At 38.2% G+C, this 22,350-nt stretch overlaps 1 protein-coding gene across 2 annotated transcripts; it reads left to right on the forward strand.

The window, feature by feature from the left end:
• Positions 1 to 13,126: 13,126 nt before the first annotated feature.
• LOC130970722 (serine/threonine-protein kinase SRK2A-like) lies at positions 13,127 to 16,749 on the forward strand. 2 transcript variants are annotated; one of them, XM_057896889.1, is made up of 10 exons: positions 13,127 to 13,289; positions 13,663 to 13,965; positions 14,476 to 14,550; positions 14,648 to 14,749; positions 14,843 to 14,896; positions 14,989 to 15,081; positions 15,188 to 15,280; positions 15,563 to 15,667; positions 15,753 to 15,851; positions 16,199 to 16,737. In XM_057896889.1, the coding sequence occupies exons 2-10, from the start codon at positions 13,846 to 13,848 to the stop codon at positions 16,517 to 16,519; spliced, it is 1,062 nt and encodes a 353-aa protein (XP_057752872.1). In that variant the 5' UTR covers positions 13,127 to 13,289; positions 13,663 to 13,845; the 3' UTR covers positions 16,520 to 16,737. The 2 variants fall into 2 exon arrangements, with proteins under 2 accessions (XP_057752872.1, XP_057752873.1); XM_057896890.1 differs by lacking the exon at positions 13,127 to 13,289 and having other exon boundaries at positions 13,811 to 13,965; positions 16,199 to 16,749.
• The last annotated feature ends 5,601 nt before the right edge of the window (positions 16,750 to 22,350 follow it).

Raw genomic sequence — 22,350 nt, forward strand, 5'->3', positions numbered from 1 at the left:
CTCACGACCAAGGTACAAAGCTCGATTGGTTATGAAAGGCTTTGAGCAAAAGAAAGGTATTGATTTTGAGGAGATTTTCTCTCCAGTTGTGAAGATGTCCTCTATTCGAGTTGTACTTGGATTGGTGGATAGCTTGAATTTAGAGGTTGAGCAGCTTGATGTGAAGACTGCATTCCTTCACGGTGACATAGATAAAAAAATTTATATGGAGCAACCAGAGGGTTTCGAGGTTAAAGGAAAGGAGCACCTTGTATGCAAGTTGAAGAAGAGCTTATATGGGTTGAAGCAAGCGCCAAGGCAGTGGTACACGAAGTTTGATTCCTTCATAGAAAGTCATGGGTACAGTAAGACTTCTTCTGATCATTGTGTATATGTTAAGAAATTCTCTGATGGTGATTTTATAATTCTCTTGCTTTATGTTGATGACATGTTGATTGTTGGTCATGACACTAAAAAGATTAAAAGTCTTAAGAAAGACTTGAACAGATCCTTTGCTGTGAAGGATTTGGGTCCTGCAAAGAAAATTCTTGGCATGAGTATCACTCGTGATAGGAAAAATGGGAAACTGTGGTTGTCACAGCAAAATTACATTGAGAAAGTTTTAGAGAGGTTTAACATGAGTAATTCCAAACCTATTAGTACTCCACTTGCTAGTCATTTCAAGCTGAGTTCGCAGCAATGTCCCACAAGTGAGAAAGAGAAAGCAGAAATGAAGAAGATTCCATATGCATCTACAGTTGGCAGTTTGATGTATGCTATGGTTTGCACCAGGCCGAATATTGCTCATGCCGTTGGAGTTGTTAGTCGGTTTCTCTCTAATCCTGGCAAGGAACACTGGCAAGCAGTGAAGTGGATTCTCAGATACCTTAATGGTACTTCCAGAGTTTGTTTATTGATGAGCGGATAATTTATACACTTTTTGGCATTGTTTTTAGGTAGTTTTTAGTAAGTTCAAGCTACTTTTAGGGATGTTTTCATTAGTTTTTATGTTAAATTCACATTTCTGGACTTTACTATGAGTTTGTGTGTTTTCCTATGATTTCAGATAATTTCTGGCTGAAATTGAGGGACTTGAGCAAAACTCTGAAAAAGGCTGGCAAAAGGACTGCTGATGCTGTTGGAATCTGACCTCCCTGCACTCAAAATAGATTTTCTGGAGCTACAGAACTCCAAATGGCGCGCTCTCAACGGCGTTGGAAAGTAGACATCCATAGCTTTCCAGAAATATATAATAGTCCATACTTTATTCGAAAATTGACGATATAACTTGGCGTTGAACGCCAAGTACATGCTGCTGTCTGGAGTTAGACGCCAGAAAAACGTCATGATCCGGAGTTGAACGCCCAAAACACGTTATAACTTGGAGTTCAACTCCAATAAAAGCCTCAGCTCGTGAATAGATCAAGCTCAGCCCAAACATACACCAAGTGGGCCCCGGAAGTGGATTTATGCATCAATTACTTACTCATGTAAACCCTAGGAGCTAGTTTATTATAAATAGAACTTTTTACTATCATAATCTCATCCTGGATTGTAATTTGAATCCTGTGATCACGTTTTTGGGGGCTGGCCATTCGGCCATGCCTGAACCTTTTACTTATGTATTTTCAACAGTGGAGTTTCTGCACACCATAGATTAAGGGTGTGGAGCTCTGCTGTACCTCAAGTTTCAATACAATTACTATTCCTTTCTATTCAATTCTCTTTTATTCTTATTCCAAGATATACGTTGTACTTAACTTTGATGAATGTGATGATCCGTGACACTCATCATCATTCTCACCTATGAACGCGCGTGACTGACAACCACTTCCGTTCTACCTTAGGCCGGACGCATATCTCTTAGATTCCCCAACAGAATCTTCGTGGTATAAGCTAGATGGATGGCGGCATTCATGAGGATCCAGAAAGTCTAACCTTGTCTGTGGTATTCCGAGTAGGATCCTGGGAATCCGGAAAGTCTAACCTTGTCGGTGGTATTCCGAGTAGGATTCCGGTATTGAATGACTGTGACGAGCTTCAAACTCCTGAAGGCTGGGCGTTAGTGACAGACGCAAAAGAATCAATGGATTCTATTCCAACCTGATTGAGAACCGACAGATGATTAGCCGTGCTGTGACAGAGCATTTGGAACATTTTCACTGAGAGGATGGGATGTAGCTATCAACCAAGGGTGATGCCTCCAGACGATTAGCCGTGCAGTGACAGCGCATAGGACCATTTTCCCGAAAGGATTGAAAGTAGCCATTGATGATAGTAAAGCCCTACATACAGCTTGCCATGGAAAGGAGTAAGAAGGATTGGAAGAGAGAGTAGTGAAGCAGAGTTTCAAGAGGAGCACAGTATCTCCATACGCTTATCTGAAATTCCCACTCTTGATTTACATAAGTATTTCTATCCCTTTTATTTTCTTTTTATTATTGATTTTCGAAAACCAAAACTATTTAATCTGCCTAACTGAGATTTACAAGGTGACCATAGCTTGCTTCATACCAACAATCTCTGTGGGATCGACCCTTACTCGCGTAAGGTTTATTACTTGGACGACCCAGTACACTTGCTGGTTAGTTGAACGGAGTTGTGAATTCAAATAAAGTCAATTATTAAATTTCATACAAATACAAAAGAATATGGATCACAATTTTCGTCCACCAAGTTTTTGGCGCCGTTGCCGGGGATTGTTCGAGTATGGACAACTGACGGTTCATCTTGTTGCTCAGATTATGTAATTTTCTTTTCAAAAATCTTTTTCAAAATTTTTCTTCTATTTTTCATTTTTCTAAACTTTATTTTCGAAAAAATTAATAAAAATTCAAAAAAAATTCATAAAATCATAAAAATAAAAAATATTTTGTGTTTCTTGTTTGAGTCTTGGGTCAACTTTTAAGTTTGGTGTCAATTGCATGCTTTAAAAAATTTTTCTTGCATTTTTCGAAAATCCCATGCATTCATAGTGTTCTTCATGATCTTCAAGTTGTTCTTGATAAAGTCCTCTTGTTTGATCTTGATGTTTTCTTGTTTTGTGTTGTTTGTTGTTTCTCATATGCATTTTTCGTTTGTTAGAGTCCATGCATTAAAGATTTCTAAGTTTGGTGTCTTGCATGTTTTCTTTGCATCAAATTTTTCAAAATTATGTTCTTGATGTTCATCATGATCTTCAAAGTGTTCTTGGTGTTCATCTTGACATTCATAGCATTCTTGCATGCATTCATTGTTTTGATCTAAAAATTTCATGCATTGAGTATTTTTGTTGTTTTTCTCTCTCATAATTAAAAATTCAAAAAATTAAAAAAATATCTTTTCCTTATTTCCCTCCAAATTTTTGAAATTTTGGGTTGACTTGGTCAAAAATTTTTAAAATTAGTTGTTTCTTACAAGTCAAGTCAAAATTTCAAATTTTAAAAATCTTATCTTTTCAAAATCTTTTTCAAAAATCATATCTTTTTCATTTTTTTATTTTCGAAAATTTCAAAAATATTTTTCAAATTATTTTCAAAATCTTTTTCTTATCTTTATATCAAATTTTCGAAAATTCACTAATAATTAATGTGATTGGTTCAAAAATTTGAAGTTTGTTACTTTCTTGTTAAGAAAGGTTCAATCTTTAAGTTCTAGAATCTTATCTTGTAGTTTCTTGTTAGTGAAGTAAATAATTTCAAAATTTTTGAATTAAATCTTTTTATCTTTTAGTTGATCTTTTTCAAAAATTTTATCTTTTTCAAAATTTGATTTCAAAATATCTTATCTAACTTCTTATCTTCTTATCTTTTTCAAATTTGATTTCAAATCTTTTTCAATCAACTAACTAACTTTTTGTTTGTTTCTTATCTTTTTCAAAACCACCTAACTACTTTTCCGTCTCTAATTTTCGAAAATATCTCACCCTTTTTTTTCAAAAATTCTTTTTAACTAATTGTTTCATGTTTTAATTTTAATTACATTTTATCTCTAATTTTCGAAAATTACTAACCTCTTTTTCAAAATTATTTTTGAAATTTCCCTTCTCTTTTCATCTTCTATTTAATTATTTAATTACTAACACTTCTCTTCACCTCTCTTCATCCAAAAATCCGAATCTCCTTCCTCATTCTTCTACCCCTTTCTTCTTCTACTAACATAAAGGAATCTCTATACTGTGACATAGAGGATTCCTCTTTCTTTTCTTGTTTTCTTCTCTTTCATATGAGCAGGAACAAGGATAAAGGCACTCTTGTTGAAATTGATCCAGAACCTGAAAGGACTCTGAAGAGAAAATTAAGAGAAGCTAAGTTACAACAATCCAGAAACAACCTTTCAGAAATTTTCGAACAAGAGAAGGAGATGGCAGCCGAAAATAATAATAATGCAAGGAGAATGCTTGGTGACTTCACAAAGCCAACGTCCAAGTTTGATGGAAGAAGCATCTCCATTCCTGCCATTGGAACCAATAACTTTGAACTGAAACCCCAACTAGTTGCTTTAATGCAACAAAACTGCAAGTTTTATGGACTTCCATCTGAAGATCCTTATCAGTTTTTAACTGAGTTCTTGCAGATCTGTGAGACTGTAAAGACGAATGAAGTTGATCCTGAAGTCTACAGACTCATGCTTTTCCCTTTTGCTGTAAGAGACAGAGCTAGAATATGGTTGGATTCACAACCTAAGGATAGCCTGGACTCTTGGGATAAGCTGGTCACAGCCTTCTTGATAAATTCTTTCCTCCTCAAAAGCTGAGCAAGCTGAGAGTGGATGTTCAAACCTTCAAACAAAAAGATGGTGAATCCCTCTATGAAGCTTGGGAAAGATACAAGCAGCTGACCAAAAGATGTCCATCTGACATGTTTTCAGAATGGACTATATTAGATATATTCTATTATGGTCTCTCTGAATTTTCAAAAATGTCATTGGACCATTCTGCAGGTGGATCTATTCACCTGAAGAAAACGCCTGAAGAGGCTCAAGAACTCATTGACATGGTTGCAAACAACCAGTTTATGTACACCTCTGAGAGGAATTCCGTGAATAATGGGATACCTCAGAAGAAAGGAGTTCTTGAAATTGATGCTCTGAATGCCATATTGGCTCAGAACAAAGTGTTGACTCAACAGGTCAACATGATCTCTCAAAATCTGAATGGATGGCAACATGCATCCAACAGTACTAGAGAGGCAGCTTCTGAAGAAGCTTATGATCCTGAGAACCCTGCCATGGCAGAGGTTAATTACATGGGTGAACCTTATGGAAACACCTATAACTCATCATGGAGAAATCATCCAAATTTCTCATAGAAGGATCAACAAAAACCTCAACAAGGCTTTAACAATGGTGGACGCAATAGGCTGGGCAATAGTAAGCCATATCCATCATCATCTCAGCAACAGACAGAGAATTCTGAACAAAACACTTCTAATTTAGCCAATATAGTCTCTGATCTGTCAAAGGCCACTTTCAGTTTCATGAATGAAACAAGATCCTCCATTAGAAATTTGGAGGCAAAGTGGTCCAGCTGAGTAAGAAAGTCATTGAAACTCCTCCCAGTATTCTCCCAAGTAATACAGAAGAGAATCCAAAAGGAGAGTGCAAGGCCATTGATGTGATCAATGTGGCCGAATGCACAAGGGAGGAAAAAGACGAAAATCCTAGTGAGGAAGACCTCCTGGGACGTCCCTCAAGCAAGAAGGAGTTTCCTATTAAGGATCCAAAGGAATCTGAGGCTCATATAGAGACCATAGAGATTCCATTAAATCTCCTTCTACCATACATGAGCTCTAAAGACTATTCTTCCTCTGAAGAGGATGAAGATGTGACTGGAGAGCAAGTTGCTCAATACTTAGGAGCTATCATGAAGCTGAATGCCAAGTTGTTTGGTAATGAAACTTGGGAAAGTGAACCTCCCTTGCTCATTAGTGAACTAGATACTTGGATTCAGAAAACTCTACCTCAAAAGAAACAAGATCCTGGCAAGTTCTTAATACCTTGCACCATAGGCACCATGAACTTTGCAAAAGCTCTGTGTGATCTGGGGTCAGGGATAAATCTTATGCCACTCTCTGTAATGGAGAAGCTGGGGATCATTGAGGTACAACCTGCCTTGTTATCATTGCAATTGGCAGACAAGTCATTGAGACAAGCTTATGGATTAGTAGAGGACGTGCTAGTAAAGGTTGAAGGCCTTTACATCCCTGCTGATTTCATAATCTTAGACACTAGGAAGGAAGAGGATGAATGCATCATCCTTGGAAGACCTTTCCTAGCCACAGCAGAAGCTGTGATAGATGTCAACAGAGGTGAATTAGTCCTTCAATTGAATGGGGACTACCTTGTGTTTAAAGCACATGGCCATCCCTCTGTGACAAAAGAGAGTAAGCATGAAGAGCTTCTCTCAGTTCAGAGTCAAGAAGAGCCCCCACAGTCAAACTCTAAGTTTGGTGTTGTGAGGCCACAACCAAACTCTAAGTTTGGTGTTAAGATCCTATATCCAAACTCTAAGTTTGGTGTTGGGACTATACAACATTGACCTGATCACCTTGTGCTTCCATGAGAGCCACTGTCAAGCTATTGACATTAAAGAAGCGCTTGTTGGGAGGCAACCCAATTTTATTTATCTAATTTTTATTTTATTGTTATTTTGTGTTTTATTAGGTACATGATCATGAGGAGTCACGAAAAAATCATAAAAATTAAAAACAGAATCAAAAAAACAGCAGAAGAAAAAAATTCACACCCTGGAGGACGCACAGGCTGGCGTTCAACGCCAGTAAGGTGCATCTGGCCGGCTTTCAATGCCAGAACAGAGCACCATTCTGGCACTGAACGCCAGAAACAAGCAACATTCTGGCGCTGAACGCCAGGAATGTGCCCAGAGAAGAAAAGCTGGCGCTGAACGCCAGTAACAAGCATGAAACTGGCATTCAACGCCAGAAACATGCTTTACATGGGCGTTGAACGCCCAGAACGTGCACCAATGGGCGTTTAAACGCCAGAATGGTGTGCCAAGGCATTTTACATGCCTATTTGGTGCAGGGATGGAATTCCTTGATACCTCAGGACCTGTGGACCCCACAGGACCACCTCAGGACCTGTGGACCCCACAGGATCCCCACCTAACATATTCCCACCTTACCTCCTAATTCTAGTTTTTGTGATTACTCTTCCCCATGTCACACTTCCCAACAACTTTCACCAATCACCTCAATTCCTCTTCCCAACTACCCCATTCACCACTCACATCCTTCCACTCTTCCCCATAAACCCCACCTACCTTCAAAATTCAAAAACTTTTTCCCACCCATTCCCACCCTAAATGGCCGAATACACACTACCCCCTCTCCCTATAAATACCCCTCCATTCTACTTCATTTTCACACAACACAACCCCCTCTTCTCCCACATAGCCGAACCTTCACCTTTCCCTCTCTACCATATTCTCTTCTTCTTCTTCTTCTTCTCTTCTTTCTTTTATTGCTCGAGGACGAGCAATATTTTAAGTTTGGTGTGGTAAAAGCATAAGCTTTTTGTTTTTCCATTACCATCAATGGCACCTAAGGCCGGAGTATCCTCTAGAAAAGGAAAAAGGAAGACAAAAGCTTCCACCTCCGAGTCATGGGAGACGGAAAGATTCATCTCCAAGAGCCATCAAGACCACTTCTATGATGTTGTGGCAAAGAAGAAGGTGATCCCTGAGGTCCCTTTCAAGCTCAAGAAAAATGAGTATCCGGAGATCCGACATGAAATCCAAAGAAGAGGTTGGGAAGTCCTAGCCAACCCCATGCAACAAGTTGGAATCTTAATGGTTCAAGAGTTCTATGCCAATGCATGGATCACTAGGAACCATGATCAAAGTATGAACCCGAGTCCAAAGAATTATCTCACAATGGTTCGGGGGAAATACTTAGATTTTAGTCCGAAAAATGTGAGGTTGGCGTTTCACTTGCCCATGATGCAAGAAGATGAACACCCCTACACTAGAAGGGTCAACTTTAATCAGAGGTTGGACCAAGTCCTTATGGACATATGTTTGGAAGGAGCTCAATGGAAGAGAGACTCCAAAGGCAAGCCAGTCCAACTAAGAAGACTGGACCTCAAGCCTATGGCTAGAGGATGGTTGGAGTTCATTCAACGCTCCATCATTCCTACTAGTAACCAATCTGAAGTTACTGTGGATCGGGCCATCATGATTCATGGCATCATGATTGGAGAGGAAGTAGAAGTTCATGAGGTCATCTCCAATGAAATCTACAAAATAGCCGACAAGCCCTCACCTATGGCACGGCTAGCTTTTCCTCACCTTATTTGCCATCTATGTTACTCAGCTGGAGTCATCATAGAAGGAGACATCCTCATTGAAGAGGATAAGCCCATCACCAAAAAGAGGATGGAGCAAGCAAGAGAAACCCCTCACGGTTCTCAAGAGATGCATGAGGAAGCTCATCATCAAGAAATCCCTGAGATGCCTCAAGGGATGCACTTCCCTCCCAACAACTATTAGGAGCAACTCAACACCTCCTTAGAAGATTTAAGCCACAATGTGGAACAATTAAGGGTGGAACATCATGAGCACTCCATCATTCTCCATGAAATAAGAGAAGATCAAAAAGCAATGAGGGAGGAGCAACAAAGGCAAGGAAGGGACATAGAAGAGCTAAAGAACATCATTGGTCCTTCAAGAAGAAGACGCCACTAAGGTGGACTCATTCCTTGTTCTTATTTCTTTCTGCTTTTCGGTTTTTAATATTGTGTTTATCTATGTTTTGTGTCTTTATTTCATGATCATTAGTATGTAACCATGCCTTAAAGCTATGAATAAAATCCAGTAATCCTTCACCTCTCTTAAAAGAAAAATGTTTTAATTCAAAAGAACAAGAAGTACATGAATTTCGAATTTATCCTTGAATTTAATTTAATTATATTGATGTGGTGACAACACTTTTTGTTTTCTGAATGAATGCTTGAACAGTGCATATTTTTGATCTTGTTGTTTATGAATGTTAAAATTGTTGGCTCTTGAAAGAATGATGAACAAAGAGAAATGTTATTGAGGATCTGAAAAATCATGAAATTGATTCTTGAAGCAAGAAAAAGCAGTGAAAAAGAAAGCTTGCGAAAAAAAAAGAGAGAAGGAACAGTAGAAAAAGCCAATAGCCCTTAAAACCAAAAGGTAAGGGTAAAAAGGATCCAAGGCTTTGAGCATCAATGGATAGGAGGGCCCAAGGAAATTAAATCCAGGCCTAAGCGGCTAAATCAAGCTGTCCCTAACCATGTGCTTGTGTCATGAAGGCCCAAGTGAAAAGCTTGAGACTGAGTGGTTAAAGTCGTGATCCAAAGCAAAAGAGTGTGCTTAAGAGCTCTGGACACCACTAACTGGGGACTCTAGCAAAGCTGAGTCACAATCTGAAAAGGTTCACCCAGTTATATGTCTGTGGCATTTATGTATCCGGTGGTAATACTGGAAAACAAAGTGCTTAGGGCCACGGCCAAGACTCATAAGTAGCTGTGTTCAAGAATCAACATGCTTAACTAGGAAAGTCAATAACACTATCCGAAATTCTAAGTTCCTAGAGAAGCCAATCATTCTAAACTTCAAAGGAAAAAGTGAGATGCCAAAACTGTTCAGAAGCAAAAAGCTACAAGTCCCGCTCATCTAATTATAATTAATATTCATTGATATTCTGGAATTTATAGTATATTCTCTTCTTTTTATCCTAATTAATTTTCAGTTGCTTGGGGACAAGCAACAATTTAAGTTTGGTGTTGTGATGAGCGGATAATTTATACGCTTTTTGGCATTGTTTTTAGGTAGTTTTTAGTAAGTTCAAGCTACTTTTAGGGATGTTTTCATTAGTTTTTATGTTAAATTCACATTTCCGGACTTTACTATGAGTTTGTGTGTTTTTCTGTGATTTCAGGTAATTTCTGGCTGAAATTGAGGGACTTGAGCAAAACTCTGAAAAAGACTGACAAAAGGACTGCTGATGCTGTTGGAATCTGACCTCCCTGCACTCAAAATGGATTTTCTGGAGCTACAGAATTCCAAATGGTGCACTCTCAACGGCGTTGGAAAGTAGACATCCAGAGCTTTCCAGCAATATATAATAGTCTATACTTTATTCGAAAATTGACGATGTAACTTGGCGTTGAACGCCAAGTACATGCTGCTGTCTGGAGTTAGAAGCTAGAAAAACGTCATGATCCGGAGTTGAACGCCCAAAACACGTTATAACTTGGAGTTCAACTCCAATAAAAGCCTCAGCTCGTGAATAGATCAAGCTCAGCCCAAACATACACCAAGTGGGCCCCGGAAGTGGATTTATGCATCAATTACTTACTCATGTAAACCCTAGGAGCTAGTTTATTATAAATAGAACTTTTTACTATCATAATCTCATACTGGATTGTAATTTGAATCCTGTGATCACGTTTTTGGGGGCTGGCCATTCGGCCATGCCTGAACCTTTTACTTATGTATTTTCAACAGTGGAGTTTCTGCACACCATAGATTAAGGGTGTGGAGCTCTGCTGTACCTCAAGTTTCAATACAATTACTATTCCTTTCTATTCAATTCTCTTTTATTCTTATTCCAAGATATACGTTGTACTTAACTTTGATGAATGTGATGATCCGTGACACTCATCATCATTCTCACCTATGAATGCGCGTGACTGACAACCACTTCCGTTCTACCTTAGGCCGGACGCATATCTCTTAGATTCCCCAACAGAATCTTCGTGGTATAAGCTAGATGGATGGCGGCATTCATGAGGATCCGGAAAGTCTAACCTTGTCTGTGGTATTCCGAGTAGGATCCTGGGAATCCGGAAAGTCTAACCTTGTCGGTGGTATTCCGAGTAGGATTCCGGTATTGAATGACTGTGACGAGCTTCAAACTCCTGAAGGCTGGGCGTTAGTGACAGACGCAAAAGAATCAATGGATTCTATTCCAACCTGATTGAGAATCGACAGATGATTAGCCGTGCTGTGACAGAGCATTTGGAACATTTTCACTAAGAGGATGGGATGTAGCTATCAACCAAGGGTGATGCCTCCAGACGATTAGCCGTGCAGTGACAGCGCATAGGACCATTTTCCCGAGAGGATTGAAAGTAGCCATTGATGATAGTAAAGTCCTACATACAGCTTGCCATGGAAAGGAGTAAGAAGGATTGGAAGAGAGAGTAGTGAAGCAGAGTTTCAAGAGGAGCACAGTATCTCCATACGCTTATCTGAAATTCCCACTCTTGATTTACATAAGTATTTCTATCCTTTTTATTTTCTTTTTATTATTGATTTTCGAAAACCAAAACTATTTAATCTGCCTAACTGAGATTTACAAGGTGACCATAGCTTGCTTCATACCAACAATCTCTGTGGGATCGACCCTTACTCGCGTAAGGTTTATTACTTGGACGACCCAGTACACTTGCTGGTTAGTTGAACGGAGTTGTGAATTCAAATAAAGTCAATTATTAAATTTCATACAAATACAAAAGAATATGGATCACAATTTTCGTCCACCATTTATGCTTTGGGAGTGACCAACCTATGTTGGATGGTTACACAGATGCAGATATGGCTGGGGATCTTGATTCAAGGAAGTCTACTTCTGGTTATTGATGACTTTTGCAGGGGGAGTTGTGTCGTGGTAATCTCGACTTCAGAAATGTGTTGCTTTGTCTACTACAAAGGCAGAATACATTGCTGTTGTTGAAGCTTCTAAGGAACTCTTGTGGATGAAGAAATTCCTACAAGAGTTAGGCATCAATCAAGAGAAGTTTGTGTTATTTTGTGACAGTCAGAGTGCTATCCATCTCAGCAAGAATCCGACGTTTCATTCCCGATCGAAGCACATAGAGGTGAGGTATCATTGGATACATCAAGCGCTTGAGATGAAGTCATATGCACTTGAGAAGATCCATACTGATGATAATGGTTCAGATATGATGACTAAGAGTTTACCTGCAGTGAAGTTTGATTCCTGCAAAGAAAAGACGGGCTTGGTGGAGCAGCCTATCCCCACTTGAGTTGGTGAGTGGGAGATTTATTGGTGGGTCCCCAACCTCAAGTGGGGCCCACACATATTAAAAAAATAAAATAAAGAAACAAAAGTGGCTTTAGCCATGGAGAGAGAGTGAGAATAGTGATTCTCACTTTTTGAAAGAAAAAGGAACGAAGCAGGGGCTTCGACGGCGAGAGAGGAGAAAAAAATTTGGGGGAAAAGAGCATGCTAACCTTGATCACATTGACTTGGTAAACTTGCTCCATTTCTTATGAAATTTTAGTATGTTATTCCTGGTGTAGAGATGAACATTAGGATATAACTTGCTAGTTGTATTGCCTTCTCTTTTGCCTGATTTGAGATACCCACTTTGTAGAGGGTTTATGCTGATTCCATCAGTTTTGAAGATGTATTTTGTTGATTGTTGAGATGCCCAAGTGTCATTAGGAAGACTGTTTGTGTACCCATTATTCTGATAGTGGAAGATTTTTCTGGACTAGGTCCCGTGGATTTTTTGTCCCTCTTTTGGGGGGTTTTTCCACGTTAAAATTATGGTGTCTGATTATTTAATTTCTGCCATTATATTTCTGTTTGGAGTATCTTTGGTATTACCCATTTAATTGTATAGGTTGTGAAAAAATTATTTTTGGTGCTTCTGCTGTTAGACAGGTTCTTGTTTTTAAACTTGTGTTGAGTTTTCCCAACAATTATCAATAAATATGGATATAACAAAATTATCAGAAAAATATGTAATTTTAATTTTAGTTGATTTTCAAATTTTTGATTTATTAATTTTTATTATTATTTTGCATATAGTTAAATCAGGAAATAATAATTGTGAGGATATTCTTAAAAAAATTAAAAAATATAATTAAGAGAGAAAATCATTATTAATTTGAGAGTAAAACTATTATTTCCATAATTTAAACCCTTATACAAGTGAAGTGAAAAATTTTATTTAAAAAAATTCATTCAGCCCCACTTTTTCATTGTGTTAATACTTATAGTCTTATACTATTGAGGGCTCATCATATTTCTTCTTATGTGGTAAGTGGTAACCCATTATTTTTCTTCTAATCATTAGACTTGATATTATTATTACATCTATTTTGTTTTTGCTTTGAAAAGGAAATGAATTCCAATTTTAATCATTTGTTTTGAAAAGAGATTACTTTGAAAATCTGCAATTAAGATTGAGAATGAAGAGAAAGGTGTTTCCCCTACAGCGACGGCGTTGTTAGAGATCCAATGCCATTCAAATCAACGGGACAGGGATACTAACTAACTATTTTTCAGTTCCTACACAGTGCCCGCAAGGTGATTGTAAAAATGCATTAGAGAAAAAAACATACACACACAAGAACCAAGAAGATTTAAACCCGTTCCTCATCATCTTAATGCTCATAATGTAATGTCATTGATTAAATTTGATTGGGTCTTCCCCATCCCCTTGCCATATGATATGATGTGATGTGAATATGATATTATTGCCATAAAAAATTTTCATTTTTATAATGTCTTCTCTCTCACAGTCCCACGTGCACTCTCCCCTTCCTCACTCCTCTCCCACTCTACAATCAATTCATACTTAAATCTTCACACTCTCTCTCTCTCTCTCTCTCTCTCTCTCTCTCTCTCTTTGTTGCTATTTATTATTATTATATGATATCCTTGTATTATATATATATAGACGAAGAGCGAGCCAGTTTTTCAGTGAAAGCAAGCTCCTTTACATTCCCCTTTTGATCAGAGTATAAAGTTGTGCTGTGGTTCATAAAAGGGACTTGCATGACCCATTTGAGTTACCGAATTTGAACACCACTTCCTTCCATAGCCAAAGCTAGTTGTGTCTCTGTGTCAAGTTCAGGAGATCATGGAAAAGTACGAGGCCGTGAAGGATTTGGGAGCTGGGAATTTTGGGGTGGCTAGGCTCATGAGAAACAAGGAGACCAAGGAGCTCGTTGCCATGAAATACATAGAGCGTGGCCACAAGGTTTCTTTTTTTCCTTTTTCCCTTTTCGGTTATTATTTTTTTATATATAAAACAATTCTTCTGTTAGTGAGTGGAGGTCTTCAGATTTATCATTTTCTCGTTTTGCATTTAGGATATTGAGTGGAGGTCTTGTCATGTAACTAATAATTGACTTAAGCTGATTAAGTGAGGTGGAAGTTTGATTTGTGGAAAAATTAAAATCAGAAAGGTGTTAACATATTCTCTTCCACAATTTTGTTGCATGTGGCTTTTTGAAAAAAGAGGATCAAAATGTCAATTATAAAGTCTAGCTTTTACCGATGAAGCAGTTCCTTACATCCTTCTCCGAGATATTTTTGTGACTATAACTGAAAACTCAAAGATCATCACATGATAGAGTTATAAAAGGAGAAGAAAAGGGTCCCATATTCCTTCTTTGATGTTTTTCTGTGTCTACTTTTGTAAATGTGATTTAAGGGCTGCTATTTTGACATCTTTGATCCTAATGTTTTATTTTATCTATAATTCCAGATTGATGAGAATGTGGCAAGAGAGATTATCAATCACAGATCCCTTCGGCATCCCAACATAATTCGCTTCAAGGAGGCAAGGAATTTGCTTTGTTTGACTGCTGGATCACTTTATGTTGAGTACTCTCTAATTAATTATGTGCTTCTATTTCAATGGGATTTTAATGTTTCAGGTAGTTTTGACCCCCACTCATTTAGCAATAGTGATGGAGTATGCAGCCGGAGGAGAGCTCTTTGAGAGAATATGCAACGCTGGCAGGTTTAGTGAAGATGAGGTTGTTAACTTTTCCGTACTCTGAGGATTTTGCCTTCAGTGCCATTATTGTTGTAACGCATCTCATTTTCTTTTCACTCCTTTGATTCTTCAGGCTAGATATTTCTTTCAGCAACTGATTTCCGGTGTCCATTACTGTCATGCCATGGTAATAATCATGCCCAAGTCTTTGTAAAATTATGGGACTTTCGGTATTCATATTTACAAAGAGAGAACTTGAGCTTTTACTGTCTTCTGCAGCAAATATGCCACAGGGATTTGAAGCTAGAAAATACTCTTTTAGATGGAAGCCCTGCACCTCGCCTGAAAATTTGTGACTTTGGTTATTCCAAGGTACTAGAATTAGTACCATTGAGTTTAGTGATTCTTATAATGTTAGCTTAGCATTATACCTCTAAGTTGTTTTTTTTTTTTTATATATACATATTTTGTGGTGTAGTCATCATTGCTTCATTCAAGACCCAAATCAACTGTTGGAACTCCAGCTTATATCGCACCAGAGGTTCTTTCTAGGAGGGAGTATGATGGGAAGGTAATACACGTGATCTACATAGAACTGGTTCTGTATAGATCCTTTCATCTCATTGATTTATATGTTCATTCTTTACGATTGAGAATAAATTACCCCTTAACATGCTGCATATCAGGATCATAGCTTTTTGGAGCTTTTTGCCTCTGAACATGATTCAAGGAAGAAAATTTTTAGTCTTTTACATTTACGTCTAATTATCTAGTGCTCAAAGGATTTGTTCACCTGGGAACCATTATATACTAATGGTTTTGTTAATGATCTTCTCTTCTAAATTTGGAATAGTTGGCTGATGTATGGTCATGTGGAGTGACTCTTTATGTCATGCTAGTTGGAGCATATCCCTTTGAGGATCAGGATGACCCTAGGAATTTTAGGAAAACAATTCAGGTAAGGATTCTATTACTGATTTTCACATTGTTTCCGATGTTTTTATCCCATTCTGCTAATCTGCATTGGCTGCCATCTTCTGCAGCGTATAATGGCTGTTCAGTACAAAATCCCCGATTACGTTCACATCTCTCAAGATTGCAGGCACCTTCTTTCTCGCATATTTGTCGCTAACCCATTGAGGGTATGTTGCCAATGTTAAAGTAACAGTTTGTATTTTTCCTATTATTTCAATTTAAGCAGACTATATAATATATATCATGTCATTTCATACCATGTTCAAGAAGCATAGATTTGTTATTGTGTCTTGTTGGCGTCTCATGTGGACCATTATGTCAATGAGTAAAAACACAATCAAGAGAAACTGCCTTGTTTCTTGTTTAATAATTAATATACCACTCTTATTAATATAGTTACTCAAATGCCTTAGGTTTTCACAGCAATTTATGTTACACAACATTATTCACAAAATATACTGATGTTGGTTATATCAAACTAACTGCAAGGCCATGTTGCTTTTATTGTTTGCAGAGAATTTCTCTCAAGGAAATCAAGAGCCACCCATGGTTTCTAAAGAACCTACCAAGGGAGCTAACTGAATCAGCTCAAGCTGCCTACTACCAAAGAGGCAACCCAAGCTTTTCCGTTCAAAGCATAGATGAGATCATGAAAATCGTGGGAGAGGCAAGGGACCCTCCTCCGGTATCTAGGCCTGTCAAAGGTTTTGGGTGGGAAGGCGAAGAAGAAGAAGAGGAAGTGGAAGAAGAGGTGGAGGAAGAGGAAGAGGAAGAAGATGAGTATGACAAGAGGGTCAAGGAGGTTCATGCAAGTGGAGAATTTCACATCAGTTAAGCTGTCTAATAATTCTTGTGTACTTGTTACAAGTATTATTATTATTATTATTATTATTATTATTATTATTATTATTATGTGGTAGAATTCACTTATTTGTGTGTACTATAATTTGTAACAACTTCTATAATGACACTATTCATGTAATGTAGTACTATATTACCCATGTTATGTATGAGAAATGGATTAGTGTACCTGGCTCCTTATATTCTGAATTCCAACCATGGTTCTATCATGGCTACACCTTACTGCTTATGCTGTCCATGAATTTTGACGCTTTTCGAAGAAGGCTGATAAGATCTAGCAGAAATTAGGGGATTTTATTCATGAACTAGGGATTGTAAATCACAATTCCTTATTAAAGTACACTGTAGGATCTAACCAACTCTGGAGAGAGTTCTCTCTTCTGAATTAATAGCAAAACAATTTTTTCTAACTAACTAGCCCTTGGTATTTATTGGCAACAATTAATCCTAGACCATTGCTCCTAACCTGCTAAACTAGCTTAAAAGAGCTAACCAGCAGCCAACCAGCAGCAATTATGAATTAATAATGAAAATTCAGCTTATCTACTCCTTACCTTTCTGCCTATAAACCAATCCAAACATGTTCCTATCATTATTCTCCCTGGACAACCACCTTGAGGTTTGTCTTCAAGGTGGAGCTCAGGAAAAGACTGTCCACCTTGAGGTTTGTCTTCAAGGTGGAGCTTAGGAAAAGAGTGTTGCAGCGCGGTAGCCTCCTCCTAGCTATCATTGCATGATTGAAGACCTTGCCAACGAACCAAGTACTCTAAGGAACCACCTCTCGCTGACCTAGATGCCAAAATACCCTGGGATTGCACCATTAATTCACTATCTTCTGCCATCAATGTGGCAAAACCTGCGGTTGCTGTGACGCCGTGACAGCTTTTTTCAACTTGCTTACGTGGAAGACCGATGGAGCTTGCACCTGTCTGGCAACGCCAATCGATATGCCACTAGACCCACCCTCTTAAGCACTTCGAAAGTCCCATAAAAGTGAGGGCTTAGTTTCTCATTCATTCTCGGAGCCAAGAAACACATTTGGTAAGGTTGTAGCTTGAGGTGCACCTAGTCTCCTATCTCGATTTCTACCTCCCTTCGCTTTTTATCTGCCGTTTGCTTTATTCTCTACTGAGCTTGCACCAAATGATGCTTTAACTCAACTAGAACCGCATCCCTGGTCACTGTCAGTGCAGCCACTTCCTCAACCTGCAATGAGTATATCTCTCCTTGGAACAAAATTGGGGGAGACACCCCATAAACGGCCTGAAATGGGGAAGTGCAGGCTGAAGCGTAAAGGTCGTATTAAACCAATATTCTGTCCATGGTAATCATTCCAACCACCTCTTTAGATATCCACCCACAAAGCACCTCAAGTAAGTCTCGAGGCAGCTGTTCACCACCTCTATTTGCCCATTCGTCTGTGGGTGAAATGCAGTGCTGTATTTTAGCTTCATGCCCCGCTGCCTGGAATAATTCGAAACCAAAATCTGCTCATAAAAATTCTATCTCGCCCAAAAACAATAGATTTTGAAAATCCATGAAACTTCACCACCTCTTTAATGAAAATTGTAGCCACTTCTTTGGCTAAGAAAGGGTGTGATAACGGTTTAAAGTGGGCATATTTGCTCAGCCAGTCGACCACCAAAAAAATGGTGTCCATGCCCTTTGCCTTGTGCAAGCTGACCACAAATTCCATTGTGATATGTTCCCATATTCTCTTCGAAATCGGCAAGGGCTGCAGCCGTCCCTGTGGCTTAAGTGCAGCGTACTTGCTTTGTCGGCAAATGGAGCAAGCGGCCACATAATCCTTCACCCGTCGTCGCATCCCCTTCCAATAGACCGCTGGCGCCAGCCTCTTGTACGTCTGAAAGTACCCCGAATGGCCCCCCCCATCCTGTTGTCATGATTATCAGCCAATAATGAGGGTATGTGAGCCGAATTTGCCGGTAACACCGCTCTTCCTTGATAGAACAATCTCCCTTTCCTTAAGGAGTAACCAGGGAAATCCTCAGACCCTTACTGCAAGGCAACCACCATTTTCTCCAATTTCAGATCTTCTTTTATCTCAGCTTCTATACTGTCCTAAACATTTACGTGTGCTACCGAGACAGCCTTGGCTATATTTGCCGCGAGAAAGCATCCACTACCTTATTTTCCAACCCTGGCAATACTTGATGTCAAAGTCCAAGCCCAACAACTTTGTTGTCCACTTGAGGTGGGCCAGATCCATCAATCGCTGCTCGGTGAGAAACTTTAAACTCCGCTGGTCCGTAAACACCGTGAAATGACTTCCCAATAAGTAATGCCGCCATTTCTGGACAACAAGCATCACCGCTATCAATTCCCTCTTGTAAGCTGATTTTCGACGTGCTCTTGGCGACAATGCTTGACTTAGAAATGCAATTATATGCCTTTATTGAGACAACACAACCCTTATTTCGCTTGAGGCATCAGTCTCTATGACAAACTCCTGCGTAAAATTCGGGATAGTCAATGTGGCAAGGGTACCATGGGATTTTAGTTGTTCAAAGGCTAGCATGGCTCTAGCATTCCATTCAAAAGCATTCTTTCTTGTTAAATTTGTCAATGGTTTGGCAATGGTGCCATACCCTTGCACAAACTGCCGATAGTACCCGGTGAGGCAAAAAAAACCTCGCAAGGTGCATACATCCTTAGGGAATGGCCAAGCAAGCATGGCTGCTGTTTTGTTAGGGTCTGCAGCCACTCCTTCAGCCGATCACTTTCAGCAAGTATTTTGCATTCTCACTATCAATTATCTTGTGTTAAATGCCAAAATTTAGTACGTATAGTAGTGTGAAAAATGATTATAACTAGGAGTCTTTGAAGAAAAACGGGTAAACAAAAAATCGTAACTCGAAAGCGCAACACTCCGATTGATAACATACGAACAAGGATAAACTAACGCGAGATTATATATGTACAAAGGAATGTCAAAAAAACAGGAATATCAAAACTCAAAATCCGGTTGCGAAGATAACTGGTTCGAGCATAGCAATATATACATGTAAATAAAATAGAAAACCCCAAAGGAAACTCAAAAGTGCACAAATACAGAAAACCTATTCTCCAAAAATTCCCGCTAAGAGGAGTCATCTCATTTTGTATTATTTAGTGGAGATAAAAGTATCTAAACAAAACATATAAACCAAAATAGAGTCCCGAGAACAAGGATCTTCGCTAATCCAGAAATCTCCAGCATGCTTGATGAGCGGATATTTTATACGCTTTTTGGGGGTAATTTCATGTAGATTTTAGCATGTTTCAGTTAGTTTTTAGTAGAATAATATTAGTTTTTAGGCAAAAATCATATTTCTGGACTTTACTATGAGTTTGTGTGTTTTTCTGTGATTTCAGGTATTTTCTGGCTGAAATTGAGGGAGCTGAGCAAAAATCTGACTTAGGCTGAAAAAGGACTGCTGATGCTGTTGGATCCTGACCTCCCTGCACTCGAAATGGATTTTCTGGAGCTACAGGAGTCCAATTGGCGCGCTCTCAACGGCGTTGGAAAGTAGACATCCAGGGCTTTCCAGCAATATATAATAGTCCATACTTTGCGCGAGGATAGACGACGTAACTTGGCGTTAAACGCCAAGTTCATGCTGCTGTCTGGAGTTAAACGCCAGAAAAACGTCATGATCCGGAGTTGAACGCCCAAAACACGTCATAACCTGGAGTTTGACGCCAGGAAAGGCCTCCACACGTGGAAAGCATTAGTCTCAGCCCCAGCACATACCAAGTGGGCCCCAGAAGTAGATTTCTGCACCAATTATCTTAGTTTACTCATATTCTGTAAACCTAGGTTACTAGTTTACTATTTAAACAACTTTTAGAGAATTATTTTGTACCTCATGACATTTTCAGATCTGAATTACATACTTTGTGATGGCATGAGTCTCTAAACTCCATTGTTGGGGGTGAGGAGCTCTGCAGCGTCTCGATGATTTAATACAATTCCTTTGTTTTCCATTCAAACACGCTTGTTCTTATCTAAGATGTTTATTCGCGCTTAATTGTGAAGAAGGTGATGATCCGTGACACTCATCACCTTCCTCAATCCATGAACGTGTGCCTGACAACCACCTCCGTTCTATATCAGATTGAATGAATATCTCTTAGATTCCTTAATCAGAATCTTCGTGGTATAAGCCGGATTGATGGCGGCATTCATGAGAATCCGGAAAGTCTAAACCTTGTCTGTGGTATTCCGAGTAGGATTCCGGGATTGAATGAATGTGACGTGCTTCAAACTCCTGAGGGCTGGGCGTTAGTGACAGACGCAAAAGAATCAATGGATTCTATTCCAACCTGATTGAGAACCGACAGATGATTAGCCGTGCTGTGACAGAGCATAGGAACGTTTTCACTGAGAGGATGGGAAGTAGCCATTGACAACGGTGACACCCTACATAGAGCTTGCCATGGAAGGAGCCTTGCGTGTATTGAAGGATTTCAAGGAAGAGTTGAAGTCAAAGGACAAAGCATCTCCAAAACTCCAACATATTCCCCAGTACTGCAAAACAAGTAACTCTATTGTTCAAGTAGTAACTATTTATTTTATGCCCTTTTCTTTATTAAAATACGAGGCTAAAGAACTCTATTGGTATCCTGACTAGGATTAATAAAATAAACATTGATTGCTTCAAGCCAATAATCTCCGTGGGATCGACCCTTACTCACGTAAGGTATTACTTGGACGACCCAGTGCACTTGCTGGTTAGTTGTGCGAATCACAAATTCGTGCACCAAGTTTTTGGCGCCGTTGCCGGGGATTATTGAGTTTGGACAATTGAAGGCTTATTTTATTTCTTAGATTAGGAATAATTTATTTTTATTTTTATTCTTATTTTTATTGTTATAGAGTCATTAAATCTTGATAGGATAGTTTCTTTTCAAAAAAAAATTTCTTTTCAAAATTTATTATTTTTCTTTTAATTAATTGCTAATTTTCGTGAGTTTTAGTGTCTTGTTCTAAGTTTGGTGTCAATTGCATATCTCATATTTTTCTTTAAAATTTTCGACTTGTGATCTTTGTTCTTTATTAATCTTCAAGTTGTTCTTGCTTATTTTTCTTGTTTAATCTTGAATTTTTCTTGCTTTGTGTCTTTTCTTGTTTCACTTGTGTTCCTTTTAAAGCACTAATTGGAATATCTACATCAAGTGTCATATTTATTCCCAATTGGCTAAAGCATTGGTTTATATTCTTGATGAGGGAGCACCAATACTTTTGAAAATCTTTTTCAAAAATAATTTTTCTTGATTTAATCTTGTGCCAAACTCTAAGTTTGGTGTTTTCTTGTTAATCTCTCTTTAATTTTCGAAAACTTGTCTTGATTTTCTAAAAATTTTAAGTTTGGTGTTCTTTCTTGTGTTCTTGGTGTTCTTGTGAATCTTCAAAGTGTTCTTGAGTTTTTCTTGTGTCTTGATCTTAAAATTTTTAAGTTTGGTGTTCCTTGGTGTTTTCCCTCCAAAAATTTTCGAAAATAAGGAGCATTAGATCTAAAAATTTTAAGTCTTGTGTCTTTTGTGTGTTTTTCTCTTTCATCATAAAATTCAAAATTCAAAAAAAAAAATATATATATATATATATATATTTTATTTTTCTAACTAATTTTGAACTACATTTTTTTTCGAAAATTTTATATTAAAATTCAATTTTCAATTTCAAAATATTTTCACTTTCATTTATTTATTTCGTTTTTATTTTATAAAAATTTTAATTTTTATAAAATAAATAATACCAACATATTCCACAATCCTTTATAAACAAATAACTCTACTGTTCAA

The sequence above is a fragment of the Arachis stenosperma genome, chromosome 3, assembly GCF_014773155.1.
Source record: "Arachis stenosperma cultivar V10309 chromosome 3, arast.V10309.gnm1.PFL2, whole genome shotgun sequence".
NCBI lineage: Eukaryota > Viridiplantae > Streptophyta > Magnoliopsida > Fabales > Fabaceae > Arachis > Arachis stenosperma.